Source organism: Myxocyprinus asiaticus, chromosome 48 (assembly GCF_019703515.2).
Source record: "Myxocyprinus asiaticus isolate MX2 ecotype Aquarium Trade chromosome 48, UBuf_Myxa_2, whole genome shotgun sequence".
In the NCBI taxonomy this organism is placed as follows: Eukaryota; Metazoa; Chordata; class Actinopteri; order Cypriniformes; family Catostomidae; genus Myxocyprinus; species Myxocyprinus asiaticus.
The window spans coordinates 10,141,935-10,158,182 of NC_059391.1; the positions used below are offsets into that span (position 1 = coordinate 10,141,935).

Below are 16,248 nucleotides of genomic sequence, written 5' to 3' on the forward strand. Positions count from 1 at the left end.
TTGAGTATGATGCTACAAGCTTGGCACACCTATTTTTGGGCAGTTTCTCCCATTCTTCTTTGCAGGACCTCTCAAGCTCCATCAGGTTGGATGGGGAGCGTCGGTGCACAGCCATTTTCAGATCTCTCCAGAGATGTTCAATCGGGTTCAAGTCTGGGCTCTGGCAGGGCCACTCAAGGACATCCACAGAGTTGTCCCGGAGCCACTCCTTTGTTATCTTGGCTGTGTGCTTGGGGTCGTTGTCCTGTTGGAAGATGAACTTTCGCCCCAGCCTGAGGTCCAGAGCGCTCTGGAGCAGGTTTTCATCAAGGATGTCTCTGTACATTGCTGCATTCATCTTTCCCTCGATCCTGACTAGTCTCCCAGTTCCTGCCGCTGAAAAACATCCCCACAGCATGATGCTGCCACCACCATGCTTCACTGTAGGGATGATATTGGCCAGGTGATGAACGGTGCCTGGTTTCCTCCAGACATGACGCTTGCCATTCAGGCCAAAGAGTTCAATCTTTGTTTCTCATGGTCTGAGAGTCCTTCAGGTGCCTTTTGGCAAACTCCAGGCAGGCTGTCATGTGCCTTTTACTGAGGAGTGGCTTCCGTCTGGCCACTCTACCATATAGGCCTGATTGGTGGAGCGCTGCAGAGATGGTTGTTCTTCTGGAAGGTTCTCCTCTCTCCACAGAGAAATGCTGGAGCTCTGTCAGAGTGACCATCGGGTTCTTGGTCACCTCCCTGACTAAGGCCCTTCTCCCTCGATCGGTCAATTTGGCCAGGCGGCCAGCTCTAGGAAGAGTCCTGGTGGTTCCAAACTTCTTCCATTTACGGATGATGGAGGCCACTGTGCTCATTAGGACCTTCAATGCTGCAGACATTTTTCTGTACCCTTCCCCAGATCTGTGCCTCGATACAGTCCTGTCTCGGAGATCTACATACAATTCCTTGGACTTCATGGCTTGGTTTGTGCTCTGACATGCACTGTTAACTGTGGGACCTTATATAGACAGGTGTGTGCCTTTCCAAATCATGTCCAATCAACTGAATTTACCACAGGTGGACTTCAATCAAGTTGTAGAAACATCTCAAGGATGATCAGTGGAAACTGGATGCACCTGAGTATCATGGCAAAGGTTGTAAATACTTATGTACATGTGATTTTTTTAATTTTTTATTTTATATATATATATATATATATATATATATGTACTTTTTTTTTTTTTTATAAATTTGCAAAGATTTCGAGCAAACTTCTTTCACGTTGTCATTATGGGGTATTGTTTGTAGAATTTTGAGGAAAATAATGAATTTAATCCATTTTGGAACAAGGCTGTAACATAACAAAATGTGGAAAAAGTGAAGCGCTGTGAATACTTTCTGGATGCACTGTAGCAAACTCCTAGAAAATAATCACAACAATCCTAGGTGTTTATTCAGTACTGTGGCTAAATTGGTTAGGAATAAAACATCGACTGAACCAGATATTCCGTCGCAGCACAATGGTAATGACTTAATGAATTTCTTTACTGATAAAATAGAAATCATCAGAAATAAAATTGGAATTATGCAATCAACTGTCAATGCACCTCAGAAAACAGTGTCTCAAAAATTCTCACGAGCAACTTCAATCCTTCGCTGTCATAGTTCATGAAGAGCTAACAAAACTTATAAAAAATCAAAAGCCACAACATGTATGTTAGATCCAATACCAACTAAGCTCTTAAGAGGTATTCCGTGTAATCTCAGAACCTCTTCTTAATATTAGTAACTCCTCACTATCCTTAGGACATGTCCCAAGAAACTTCAAAATGGTAGTTATCAAACCGCTTATTAAGAAGCCACAGCTTGTTCCTGGAGAACTGGCTAATTATACACCGATTTCAAGTCTCCCATTTATGTCGAAAATACTAGAAAACGTAGTGTCATCCAAACTACAGAGAAATGGTATATATGAAGAATTTCATTCAGGATTTAGGCCCCATCACAGTACAGAGACTGCACTTTTCAGAGTTACAAATGACTTGCTCTTATCATCTGATCACAGCTGCATTTCTCTTCTAGTGCTTTTAGATCTTAGTGCTGCCTTCAACATGATAGATCATGACATTCTCTTGAATAGGCTGGAGAATTATGTTGGCATTAGTGGACTTGCATTAGCATGGTTTAGGTCCTATTTATCAGACCACTACCACTTTGTATGTGTAAATGAGGAATTGCCAAATCAAACAAAAGTATGGAGTGCCACAGGGATTAGTTTTAGGGTGTCTGCTTCTCTCCTTATATATGCTTCCTTTGGGAGATATTATCAGGAATCGTGGAATAAGTTTCCACTTATGCCAACGATACCCAACTTTATATTTCTTCTAAACCCGACGAAATTTCACAATTCTCCAAATTAGCAGTGTATCAATGAAATCAAAGATTGGATGGCTAGACTCCACTGTTACATGTCGCCGAGTAATGATGACAAACTATAGCTGGTGCTAGCCAGACATCATTTCAGTCTTTTATGATGGACTTTAGAAGATGAACTGATGCCAACTCCAACTGTAAGACATCGGATACTTCATATGCCACTTCCTGAAACTTGGATTTAGGATGGACCTCACCTCACCTAAATGACCTGCCGTTTGAACTGCAATGCACCTCATTGATCTCTGCCTGCATCACCTTTGTCTATTGATGGACTACACTCTTGAAATGGAATAAATAGACTATCAATGAATTGCCATCAAAAGCCTTCATCAGCCAACTAACAAAGGACAATGCATCTATGTGAACTTCTACAGTTAATCCAGGATGGACTTCAAAGACATTAGTCATTAATCTTACAGTTCATATAAAATCTTTGTTTAAACACTGAACCTTAACACTTAGCTGGTTAGCCAGAGGGGAACTGGCCACCACAGTGAGCCTGGTTTCTCCCAAGGTTATTTTTCTCCATTAACCAACATCTTATGGAATTTTGTGTTCCTTGCCACAGTCGCCTTCGGCTTGCTCACTGGGGTTCTAAATACAATTATTACTTAATTACTTATTTTTAAACACAATGCACAATCGTATTTTATCAAACTACACAATGATGACTCTATGACATTATAGATATTACAGTTTAATTTAATTTCATCTTATCTTGTGGCTTGTTGACTGCGTTTCCGCGGAGACACAGCGCATGTGGAAGCTTCACGCTATTCTCCGTGGCATCCATGCGCAACTCGCCACACGCCCCACCGAGAGTGAACCACATTATAGCGACCACGAGGAGGTTACCCCATGTGACTCTACCCTCCCTAGCAACTAGGCCAATTTGGTTGTTTAGGAGACCTGGCTGGAGTCACTCAGCAGGCCCTGGATTCAAACTTGCGACTCCAGGGGTGGTAGTCAGTGAAGCCAGAAGTGTTGTTAAAAGTTTTGGCATGTATGAGCTTCAATTTCCTGGTGAAATGTCCAATAATTGGCACCAAAAATGAGTAGTATTTGTGAATTGTAAAACAGTTAGTGGAGTAAACTTAATTTCAGAGCAAAAATGCAACTTCTGAATTGCGTTCACCATTGTTTTTTTGTGAATGCAATTACTTCCTGGTTTGAATGGGACCAGAACCTGGTCAAGAATGAAGCACACACAACACACTATCTGTAGCCTCAGAAGGTGATTATGGTTGAATTTATGAAAAATGTCTGATGCAGGGTAGCATTTGTCAGTAATTTGGCAGAATACGGTTGATTTCAGGGTACCGAAACTTTTGGAAGCTACATGTCATGTTTGTGTTATGTTTGAACGTACGAGCTCAGAAGCAAGTTATTTATAAAACAATTTACTTTCTTCCTATTGCAGTTACTCATTTCAGAACGACTGATAAGATGGAAAAGATTTGCTTGGATAAGCACATTTTTAAGCATTTTAAGCAAATATCTTTGGATTGATTTTCAGAATGACTGTTTAGTGGAATGTGTCTTATTACATTTAATTAATTCCATGTTGCCTATTTGCACAAAAATACTACAATTATTGAATCATTAAAAATGAAAACACATGCTTCTTTAACCTGTGCCATTAAATACTCAATTGTACTAGTAAATAAAACAATTAGGCCTATTACATACCGACATATATATTCAGTGTGGTCAGCGTTCTCCATATTGCTGTACTTTTGCACAGGATGTGTCCTTCTCATGGCTCTGTTTGTTCCACATCTCATCTGCATGTCTCTGTTTACATTTTTATCCCTGCCGTGAGTTACGCACCGCCAAGCTCCAATCAGATGCACAGTCTGCGGCTTGTCTAATGCAGACATGCTGACAAACGCAGCCCTGCTGCCTCCAGCACATGCTGGATGAGTGGGCGTCCTGCCATGTGCACTTGACTGCACAGAGAGAGAGGGAGAGAGAGAGATGAGCACCCTGTACTCTACCAAGCTGAACAGAGTGACTTCGCCAGCAAGACTGCAAAAACTGTAACGGCAAAGTCACTCTGAATTCGACACCCTCCACGCTTACCAGAACGGGCTTAGAGAAAGCAAGTGCTGATTACCCAGAGAGAGAATCCAACCTGCTTAAGTAGTCCTGATTGGCAGAGGCATCTGTCAGCTCAGCTGGGCGAGTTTGCAGGAGCCGAAAGCCAAGTTCGCTTACTGGGCTATTTTTTGTCCAGCTGTGAAAAGACGATGTCAGGCCATGCGTGCAGCGGAAATGCTGGTTAGAGGAGCAAACAGGTTGCCATATGCGAATTCGGTAGCATGTCAGGGCAGGATATGGATGAGAAACCTGCTTACAGACTCTACTTCTCTGTATGTACCCTCTAATCTGTCCCTATCCTTCTGTGTTTTGCTTTCCCTTTGCATGCCTCTGCATTTAGATGCACTTACAGTCCTGAAACCCTATCCCTGCTGCCGCTCAGTTGCTTGCACAGATATTCTACCTGAAAGCAGCTCTTTGTAGCAGTATGGCCTTGTTTTGTAGTGCAAAGGTGCTTGGAGATCTGACCCCTGTGACATCAGGTGTCAAGGGTCCTGCCGATGATGAGGTAACTAGCTTGGATTTTCACAAGCACATATTAACTGCTGATCTGAGATCAGGTAGCCCCACCCTGGCCACGTTTACCTGGGTTATTTTCCACCAACAGATGCAAAAATCTGAAACAGCCTGCCTCCCTTCTCCTAGATGCACGACAAATGTAGACTCAGGTCTTCCTCTGAGTCAGCTGCCAAAAACCCAGGAAACCCGGAGTAAATATTTACTGTCCACACACTCCGTTGACAGGCAACAAGTCAATTTACTTTTTTTAAAATGCAATAATTTTGTCAGTCTGTTTTGAAATCACAAAGCCTTAGCTCATTTGTCCTTATTCTCTGAACTCTCTAGAGAATAAAGCTGTGTAACGAAGGTTGGCTAAGGTTGGATCATTTGGCTAAGTAGGTCAGTTGTGTATGTTAACCCTGAGGATATGAAATTGTGGCAGATGAGGACAGTATGCGGTTTATGCTTGTGTGAAAGCCAGTGAGCTTTATGAAATATTCTTCTCTCTGAGTGAATGTGGCAGACGGAACAGCTTTGTGTCAGCATAACGGTGGGGTACGGCCAGCGAACAACTGAATAGTTAGCGGTAAACAAATTTATGTTTTTTGGATTGTCTTGTTGCATAATTTAATGTGATAATGTAACTGACAATCCAGAACAACTAAATTAATGCTTTTGGGATTGCCAGTGTTTTTTAAATTCTGAAATAAGTGTGGAGGCCTCACGCTATTCTCAGCGGCATCCATGCACAACTCGCCACACTCCCCACCGAGAGCGACAACCACGTTATAGTGACCACGAGGAGGTTACCCCATGTGCCTCTACCATCCCTAGCAACTGGGCCAATTTGGTTGCTTAGGGACCTGGCTGGACCAGCACGCCCTGGATTCGAACTCACGACTCCAGGGGTGGTAGTCAGCGTCTTTACTCTCTGAGCTACTCAGTCCTTGTGATGTTTAATTAAAATGTCACAACTTGCTCTTCTGCTGATATGACTGACTTTTCTCTGCTGACATGCAGTATGTGAGACAGCCAGTTTTAACCTCGCCCCTTCATTGTACACAAACCTAGCTCTTAACACAGAGATGAAGAGGTTTGTTTTCAGATGTTTCCCTCCAAAAAACCCTATTTTACATACCAAACTACCTTGGTTATGTGTTGCTGGATTGAATTTTTACATTTCAAAGGTGGAGGAATTACAGCGAATTCACATTAGTGTTCGAGGCATTTCACGTCTAAATGCTTCCATAGGGTGTGAAGAAAGTGGCTGGAGTTTATTCATATTTTCTAATGCAGGCATTTTTTGTGAAATATTGTGATCTTTTACTCGTTTGTTTTTCATTCATTTACAATGGACTTGCACAACAGCTCCAGCCATGCTGACCATGATGTGATGTGCTGTGTGCGTTTGTGGGCTGGTTATGGATCAATGTTGTCAGGTAGATCATCGTTGGTTCTTAAGTCAGAGGAAAATAGTGCCGGTATTGAGATTGGTTCTCAGTTTCCTGATAAATGGCTTTGACATGAGCAGCAGCATGTTGGAAAGGGTTATGTTTGTGTGTGTGAGCAAACTAAAGCTTATTGGCAAATATTTTTTTTAATTCATCATGTCCTGCCCTCATGTTTCAGGTTCCTGTTTCAGGCACTTCACTGTCCCTTTTTTTGTCTAGAAGGGAACCCTCAAACTTCAAGAAGTCTCGCACACCCAAACCAACCTACCCCCTAACACTAACCCTAACATTACCCGAATGACAAGGGCTTTGTTCAAAGAATTGTGTGCCGAGGTCTTATCTTTCATTGGGCCAGTCACATCAAGTTATCGCACACTCGTAACACAAGCACGAATGGTCAAAACACTTCATCGTTTTGCGAATAAACTGTTTCCATCACCTTAATGCGCATTTTAACGAATGCAAATCTCTAGAAAATCCACCTCCTCATAATGCATTACATGTTTATGTGAATTTAGAAAGTTTATTCGCATATCAAGTGTTTTGATTCAGGATTTCTTATGAGCAATTTCAAAATGCACATAAAAATAGTTGGATGGAAACCCAGCTATAGTTTAGAGTTCACACAAGGTCCTTGAAGTGCTTAAAGTGCCTGAATTTAGCTCTTAGAAATGTAACTACTGGAATACCTGGATAATTGCTTTGTTTTGTTGAAAAGTGCTTGAATAAAATGGACCATTTCTTCCGTGTAATATGTGTCCAAAGATGAAATCCCGCACTCCACTTTCATTGAATAATGTGTCCATTTAATACCCTCTCTGTTCTTTACAGTCAAAGTAAAAAAAAAAAAATAGCACGGATAAGCTAAAAAACACAAACTTCTCTCTCGTTAATAAATGAACCGCAACAGCTGTGCAAGTCTGTGAGATGCGCGTTAAGCTCCTAAAGTGACAGTACCATTATAGCGCTTGCAATACAAATTTATGTAAACTTAATGTTAATGTTCTGTTCAGCTCTATGTCTTGTTCTGCACCTGTTCAGCCTGAATGTAGCCCACTATATTTGAAAGCTCATTTGTTTGTGATCTTATATTGAAAGGTACATGAGAAACTCTTATTATTTAAACTTTGAGCATTTATATTGTGTATTAAAGAACTTTATTTTGATGAGAAATTTTAATGTACATTTTGCTCAAACATTTTTCAAAAAACCACAATTTTCAGTTGTGTTTTCATATCGAATCGAGATATTGAATCATGAACCTCATATCGTATATCAAACCGAATCGTGAGAACCATATCGTCCCATCCCTAGAGACCACACAAAAGATAATTTTTGCTTACCCATTTGCTCCAACAGCAGTAAAGGTCAACTATTATGTTTCCACAACTTTCTATATGAAGAAAAAAAACTGGAGAAAATAGAGAGTGATGGATTAAAACAGTCAGATGAAAGATGACAAATTTACTGTCACTCTCAGCAGCTGTATTAAAAACCTCATCGCATCCGTTTATATTTATTTATTTTTTTTATAGCTAATTCCAGAGTTCCATAAAACAAAGTATGTTTTAAATTGACACTAATTAAAAAAAATTGCAAAATGAAAGTTTGCTAGAATTATTCTGCTAAATAAGGCGGAAACGTGTCATCACAGTCTGTGAAAAGGGTCCATAAAGGTTATGGCAGTTATGGCTAATACAGGTATATTTGAAAAAAGAACTGTTGGGATAAGTGGAGATGCTCTTGAGGGTGAACTTGACCTTCAGCCTCCATGTTCCAGTCAAAAAGCCTCCTCAAAAATGAGTTATCGATGGTGCTTCAAGATGCAAATATTCCTCCATAGTCTACCGCAAAGTCTCATTCATTAAATTCTGGGATGGAACAGCTACTTTTCACAATTCATTCAATCAAATTTCAGTGGATAAAGTCAAGTCACCCCTCCTTTTTTTTAATTTTTTTTTTATTGAATTCTGTTGGACTTCAGTAGGAAAATATATGACATTATGGAACATTACATGGGTTGTGCACCAACCAAAACCTGCATGGGTTATGTCCTCTCTTGACAGTTGCTAAGAGCACCACAGTGCTGTCTATCTGTGGGCGTTATTGAACAGAAAAAAAAAAAAAACCTTGCATGCCTCCTGTGGCCATTGTAAAGCTCACCCACACACAAACTCAAATATATGTCTGTCGCCAACTTCTTGCTTATTTATACTGTCCAACTTGACTAAACAAAATTTTTGCACCAAACTGTTTACACAGATACTTACTTATAAACAGTCCCATAATTCTCTAAACAAAGTCCTTGTTCTTTTCTTATTCTGATAAAGGTCTTATTGTCTGAACAAAATTGACCAGGCAGGCCTCCGACAAAAATGGTAGCTGGTCGCTGTAAGATATTTCATACTTAAAATCACTAATAAAATTTTTATGTGTTCAGAAGTTGTTGTCATGCAAAATTGTCATGTGTAGGTGTGTACACATACATTTGCTCTTACTAGGGGTTTGGGCTGCACGGTTAATCGAAATAAAATTTAAATCACGATATGACCTTGTACGTTTATTAAACTGCAGAGGGCTGCGATTTTAATTAAATATTAATAGAATAAAAATAGTCTGCTCGCTTCAAAGTTTATGTGTGATGTGCTGTCCTGTCTGTATTATGTTTTCAGAGTGGTTCTTTGCTTCACAACTCCATCTCGTGCTCAGAGTAACGGATGTGCTTCGAGTTTGGTTTCGTTTGCTTTGCTTATGTGCACTGAGCATTATATTTTAAGCCAGGTTTGCTCATTACGTCAATCGCAAGACTATCATTGGTCAATCATGATAACAAGCCAAAAGGGAAAGAGGATAGAGATAGAAATGACAAAATAACGAAAATTTTAAGGGCTATATTCGCATTTTGATGATGAATTACCGTGACAAGCTGTATTGACGAGATGCTGATTGTTTTGGTGTGGATCCGAGTGCGATTTGCCGTGTTCATGTACACTTGTGGCCAAAAGTTTGGAATAATGTACAGATTTTGCTCTTATGGAAAGAAATTTGTACTTTTATTCACCAAAGTGGCATTCAGCTGATCACAATGTATAGTCAGGATATTAATAATGTGAAAAATTACTATTACAATTTTCTCATCAAAAAATCCTCCACGTGCAGCAATGACAGTTTAGCAGATCCTTGGCATTCTAGCTGTCAGTTTGTCCAGATACTCAGGTGACATTTCACCCCACACTTCCTGTAGCACTTGCCATAGATGTGGCTGTCTTGTCGGGCACTTCTCACGCACCTTACAGTCTAGCTGATCCCACAAAAGCTCAATGGGGTTAAGATCCGTAACACTCTTTTCCAATTATCTGTTGTCCAATGTCTGTTTCTTTGCCCACTCTAACCTTTTCTTTTTGTTTTTCTGTTTCAAAAGTGGCTTTTTCTTTGCAATTCTTCTCATAAGGCCTGCACCCCTGAGTCTTCTCTTTACTGTTGTATATGAAACTGGTGTTGAGCGGGTAGAATTCAATGAAGCTGTCAGCTGAGGACATGTGAGGCGTCTGTTTCTCAAACTAGAGACTCTGATGTACTTATCCTCTTGTTTAGTTGTACATCTGGGCCTTCCACATCTCTTTCTGTCCTTGTTGGAGCCAGTTGTCCTTTGTCTTTGAAGACTGTAGTGTACACCTTTTGTATGAAATCTTCAGTTTTTTGGCAATTTCAAGCATTGTGTAGCATTCATTCCTCAAAACAATGATTGACTGAGTTTCTAGAGAAAACGCTTCAGGTTCTGAAACAAATGCTCCAAACGAGCCAGGTGTGCGGTTCATGGAGTAACTTGACCTTGTGAAAGTGCACGATTGTGTATTTATCCCTTGCCATAAAATGTGTCCATATGCAACTTTCATTGAGTAAAGAAATTAAGTTCAATTAAAGCAGACTGTTGTGGCTCCGCTTTCTGATGTCATTTTAGTGTAGGAAAAAAGCAGATAAAACGCTTGGTGACAGAATCACTTTGGATTACACTCAGCGTTTGTGATGAAATGCAGCTGAGCATGATGACAAATGTTCAGATCAGCTTGATGTTTTGACAGTTCTTCAGTAAAAGAAGCTCATTGGTTATTTGATGAGAACAAAAGACCCCCATCGGCGACAGAGCGGTTTTTATTTATTTATTTATTTATTCTAACCATTTTGATTTTGTTTTTTTTTCTTTGCTGGAACCGTTCACTCAGCAGGGATTACTGACTTTCAAGTGATTAATGACCTCCCACTGAGAGACGCTAATGCATGCTTCGTCTCACACCACCTGGCCGATGATTGTTAATAAAGCTCACACCTGAAAATCACTGGAAAAAATTGGCTTAAATAGTGTAACAAAAAAGCTGATTTGTATCAATATGTCAGAATTGAAGTATACAAGTAATAAGATCCTGTCTAATTATGCTGTTATAACACTAATCAAACAATATAGGAAACAAGGAAATAACACAACTGCTCTTGACTGAATCACTTGTTTTTAGAAGCTTTAAAAAGTATTCATGTATTATAAACAGTGAAGATCAGTAGTTTTATGTCAGATTTCACATTAATCGCAGGGTAATAGAATACAAAGAATAATGTTATAAATGTATACTAAATATACAAAAATTTAAAATATTAAAAAATTTGCTAGATTTACACTGCTAAATAATGTTCCTAAATAATGATCCTAGTATGATTTATGCTGCCAAAAGTTGGCCAGAGGACCACCGCTGTTTATATAACATTTCTGTAATACATCGTATTAAGTTTTTTTTTATTTTTTTTTTTTTACCATAGGCCTCTTTCCAGCGCTCCAACAGCCATGACAAGGTGAGGAAGATTGTTGCAGAGGAAGGCCGGGCTGCTCGGAACCTCATCGCATGGAGTGTACCGGTGGAGAGCAAGGAGGAAGAGGGTTAGTGTTGTTCCATCTGACCACACACTTATAATCATGTTTGTATGTTGTTGTGTTTTTTTTTTTTATTTATTTATTTATTTTTTTTATATGAATGAAAACCAGGATCAATGTTGGGATCAATATGACTGAGGATACAAAAGAACCTGGTTTGGCTGGTTCATAACAGCTCGAACTTTCAGAAAAACTTTGTATTGGCTGCTAAAGACCTTCTCTCTGCCATTGGTCCACATCATCAGTAGGTGTGACCTGGAGCTCCGCCTGCTTTGAGGCCGACAGCTAATTCCCATTCAGTCGGTTAAGATCAATCAACATGAACACACCGGCGTGAGGTATTAGCGATCTGGTGCAAATTTACCTACATCTGTACGATTGTTCGCGTAGACATTTTCCAAGAACATGTCTTGGTGTTTTTTTTTTTTTTAATTAGTCTACAAAAGGAATAAAATCTACTCAAATACTCTTAAGTGCCCATTCACTTTGTTGTTTGATACGCTGCTTCACTTATGTGCGGTCTGCAGCCAAAAGCCATACACTTACTTGCCCAAAGTAAGATATGCCTCTCTTATCATTCTTTTGTCCGTATTCTACCCATTAACACTCTTTTATATACCCATCTTTGCAGTAGTATCAGTGTCATCATAAATGACAACAACGGAGTGTAATCGCCATATATTATGGCTGCGTATAGCATGTTAGCACATTATCGCCATGAATGCAGAATGTAAACATTACAAATGACACATTATCTACTGAATATTTATCACCTTAAATCATTATTGAGTGGTTAAAACCGCTTCTTTTACTGATCTCATGTGAATTCTACTCATAGAATGAGCATGAAGTCATTGATCACACATTTAATTTTACAGTTGATGTTTTACATGTAGTCTTGAGCGTCCTCATATTTTGATGCTCCTCTAATCGCCTTCCACAGCAGTGTGACCAGTGGCTGAATGTTCGCAAACAGTATGTCATTGCTCAGCTGTTTCGAACTTCTTTTTGGCTGTGAGTGAAGAACGAAGAAGCGCTTCGCTTTGAGTGTGCCGGGGCCTTTAACCCACACTTAAAAATGTATTTCAATGCACTAGATGGAAAACCAAAATGGAATGCGCTTTCAAATGATGCTAGACCTTTTCTCAGAACTTCCGAGAAAATTTTTGCAATTTCTTTAAGCAACTGGTTTCAATGTGATTTTTAGTTCCCCTCAAGTTCACACAGGTGTCATAGCAAAATCACATTACATTAGACTATCACATTAACTATAGACATGTTCCACTAAGTTTGAAATTCTACTAGTTTCCTATGTTTGTTTGAGAATCCCAACCAGCCCGACAGGGCAACAGTGACACAACTAATGGCGTGAGTTTTTTTTTAAACCAAGGGCAGATGGGGAGTGTTTGGGAAACCTTCACCTGACATCAAGGGAGCGAGGGTGCTTTCCACAGATTTTAAAAGTTGTTTCTGATAATATAGAAACTGTTGTATTGATCAAGTCGTGGGGGTGTTTACATCAAGGCTCTGTTTACTGGTTGTGACATGAGTCTCTATGTGTGTGTGCATGTAGGACTATGTATGTGTGCAAGTGTGGGAGCGAGAGAGAGAGATTTTATATATATATATATATATATATATATATATATATATATATATATATATATATATTCTATTCTTGTTCTTTTTATTTTTTATTTTATTTTATGTAATTGTTTTGGCAAAGCATAATTTTGTCATGCCAATAAAGTGAATTGAACTGAAAGAGTAAGGGCATTTTAAAACAGAAATTTAAATACCTTTGGGATATTATAGACATTGTCATTCTTATCTGATGTACTTAACCAATTAAGACAAAGACATTGGTTATTTTGTTGTGGTAGCCTGTAGGGCTCTTTGAAATAACTGAAATAATTTGGCGAAGTGATATGGAACCGTTATGCGGTCAAGACCTGGAACTACTTCATAGCCGTGTGTTTACTGGAAAATAATTGCACACCTTAGAACATCTGTCAGCCAGTCAGAATCCAGCATTCTATTCTCTTTTATTCTTATTTTCTTATGCCTTATCTCTTTCTTTTAAAGTTAAAGGAATATTCCAATGTCAATGCAAGTTAAGCTCAATCGACAGAATTTGTGTCTGTTGATTTCCATAAACAAAATTTAACTTGTCCCTCCTTTTGTTTAAAAAAAGAGCATAAATCTGGGTTACGATGAGGCACTTACAATGGAAGTAAATGGGGCAAATCCGTAAATGTTTCTAAAGTATAGCCGCAAGACGTAAACAATATGCATGTTAACATGATTTTAGTGCGATAAAATCGCTTACTAACCTTTTCTGTGTAGTTATAGCCAATTTTACAACTTTGTTGCACTGACGACGCAAGGCCATAAATCCTGTAATCCCAGTAATTTAGTAGTCTGCCACAAAAACTACAATTTAAACAACTTTACAGCTCAAATAATGCAGAAGTTGTAACAGAAAAATTAATTTGTGCTTTTATAGGCTTCACATTTCTGACTTTAAACCCTCCAAAACTTCCACTGCAAGCAAATGTTCCTTTTTTTTTTTTAATGAAGGATTTTTTTTTTTTTTTTTTGTATTAATCAACATTGTCACAAATGCTGTTATTTAATCTTAACATGTATGGAACCCAGAATATTCATTGAAGCAAATAAATTTAGTAATCTCAGCAGTCCACTCTCATGTGGTATTATGCCGCTCACCTAAGCTGGATATTGCGGTGTGACATTTAGATAAAATTAATGGGATAGTTTTGGAATCATTTACTCACTCTTATGTCGTTCCAAACCTGTATGGCTTTTTTTTCTTTTGTGGAACACAAAAGGAGATGTTAGGCAGGATATTAGTCTCCGTCACCATTCACTTTCATTGAGTGGAAAAATGATACTATGAAAGTGAGTAGTGCCCAAGACTTACATTGCTTAACATCTTGTTCAACAGAATGAAGTCATATGGGTTTGGAACAACATAAGGGTGAGTAAGATGACACAATTTTCATTTTTGAGTGAACTTTTCCTTTAAGATAGAATGAGTTGGATTAATCTGTCTTTCTACTGTTGTCTTGTTTCGACTCTCACATGCAGGTAAATCCAAGAATCACCCTAACAGCAACGCAAGACATCAGCGAATCAACGCAGGGCTCCACAGGAACAAAAAACAGGTGGGAATCCTTCAGTTGTAAAAAGAAATAAGGTGTCAAGGCAGTACAGTTTTATAAGCTGTCAAAGCATGTTGCTTATGACAGACAGTAGGGGGCGCTAGAGACCTTTTAATCCTGGTATCCTAATTTCCACTTTACAGTTAAAAAATAAAAAACAGCACTCACTTTGATGATCAGTGTGTTCACACAATGATCAGATGTTCGATTTTAACAGTTGATGTTAGTCAAACCTTTATTCAGACATAGTCTTAGTCCTTGTCTGCTCTTAACAGAACACCGCACTGGACTGCAAAAATGCACCTGGGTCAATACTGGACAAAGGAGTTGAGAAGAGCCCCACCAAAACCAGACAGCCACGGAAGGTGGACCTCAGAGCACGATACTGGGCCTTCCTGTTCGATAACCTGCGGAGGGCAGTGGACGAGATTTACGTTACCTGCGAATCAGACCAGAGTGTCGTGGAGTGTAGGGTACGATTTGACAACCCTTTCCATATATGACACATCATATCATAATTCATTTCAATTTCACTAATAAAGAAGTAAAAAATAAAATGTATTTGTTTAGTGTAATCTGAGCATTTAGCATAAGATTTGTTGACAACATTTTGAATGCGAGGAAATTCTTTCAGCTTTCTTTTATGAATTATATTTTTACTTTATTTTTCAATTTATTTATCGTCTTTTAAGCCCTCATTTGACAGATAGTGAAGAGTTTGAAACTGTGATTTGAATTGTATTTTTTTTTTTTTTTTTTTTTTTTTCAGACTTGGAAAAGTCATGGAAATAATATTAGGAATCTTCCAGGTTCAATGCAAGGTAAGCTGAATCGGAAACATTTGTGGCATAATGTTGACTTGTACAAAAAAAGCATTTTGACTCATCCCTCCAAAAAAAAAAATAAATAAATAAAATAAAATCTGGGTTACAGTGAGGCAGTTACAGTGGAAGTGAATGGGGGAAGTCCATAAATATTAAAGCACTCACTGTTTAAAAAGACATAAACATTATGTATTAACAGGATTTTAAGTTCCAAGTATCCAATATTACAGGTAAACCCTGTTAGCTGGTAAATCCCTGATTTTGTCACACTAAAATCATATTAATACACATCATTTTTACATTGGCTATACTTTTGAAACAGTGTGTATTTTAATGGACTGGCCCCAATAACTTCCATTGCCTCACTGTCTTTTTTTTTTTTTTTTTTTTTTTTTCTTTTAAAGATATGAGGGACGATTTGAAATAATTTTTTTGTGGTGATCAACATTATTCCACAAAGGCTGTCGATTGAGCTTAACTTGTATTAACCCAGAATATTCCTTTCATTTAGTAATAGAATGCAAAAGTCATGGAAATTTCCATGGCGATAAATATACGTTTTTGTAGTTATGCTTTGCTTGAAAGTTTTTATGTGCTAGATATTGCTTTTTTGTAGAGTAAAACTTGCTTGCAAGCTATAAGGGTTTCCTTGATTTATTTGTGAGTGAATCATTCTTTTGTGTTGGTTCTTTCCAGTGAAACAGTCAAGTCATTTGTATTTTTATAGCGCTTAAAACACAGTTTCAAAGCAACCTTACGGAAAATCATGCTGTAATGTGTTAAGAGGGACAACAACATTGGGAGAAACCAGACTCAGCTAGGAGAGCCAGTTTCCGTCTGGCTAGTTCAAACCAATTCACAAA

At 38.6% G+C, this 16,248-nt stretch overlaps 1 protein-coding gene across 6 annotated transcripts in view; it reads left to right on the plus strand.

The window, feature by feature from the left end:
* The window catches only part of LOC127437407 (S phase cyclin A-associated protein in the endoplasmic reticulum-like), a 183,750-nt gene that overhangs the window by 19,846 nt on the left and 147,656 nt on the right, over positions 1 to 16,248 (plus strand). For 3 of the 6 annotated variants that reach the window (XM_051692273.1, XM_051692275.1, XM_051692277.1), the window contains exons 2-4: positions 11,268 to 11,385; positions 14,488 to 14,564; positions 14,837 to 15,034. In XM_051692273.1, coding sequence (XP_051548233.1) covers positions 11,268 to 11,385; positions 14,488 to 14,564; positions 14,837 to 15,034 — 393 coding nt within the window. Of the gene's footprint in view, positions 1 to 4,671; positions 4,779 to 11,267; positions 11,386 to 14,487; positions 14,565 to 14,831; positions 15,035 to 16,248 lie in introns of those variants that run through there. The other 3 variants (XM_051692274.1, XM_051692276.1, XM_051692278.1) reach the window with 2 other exon arrangements.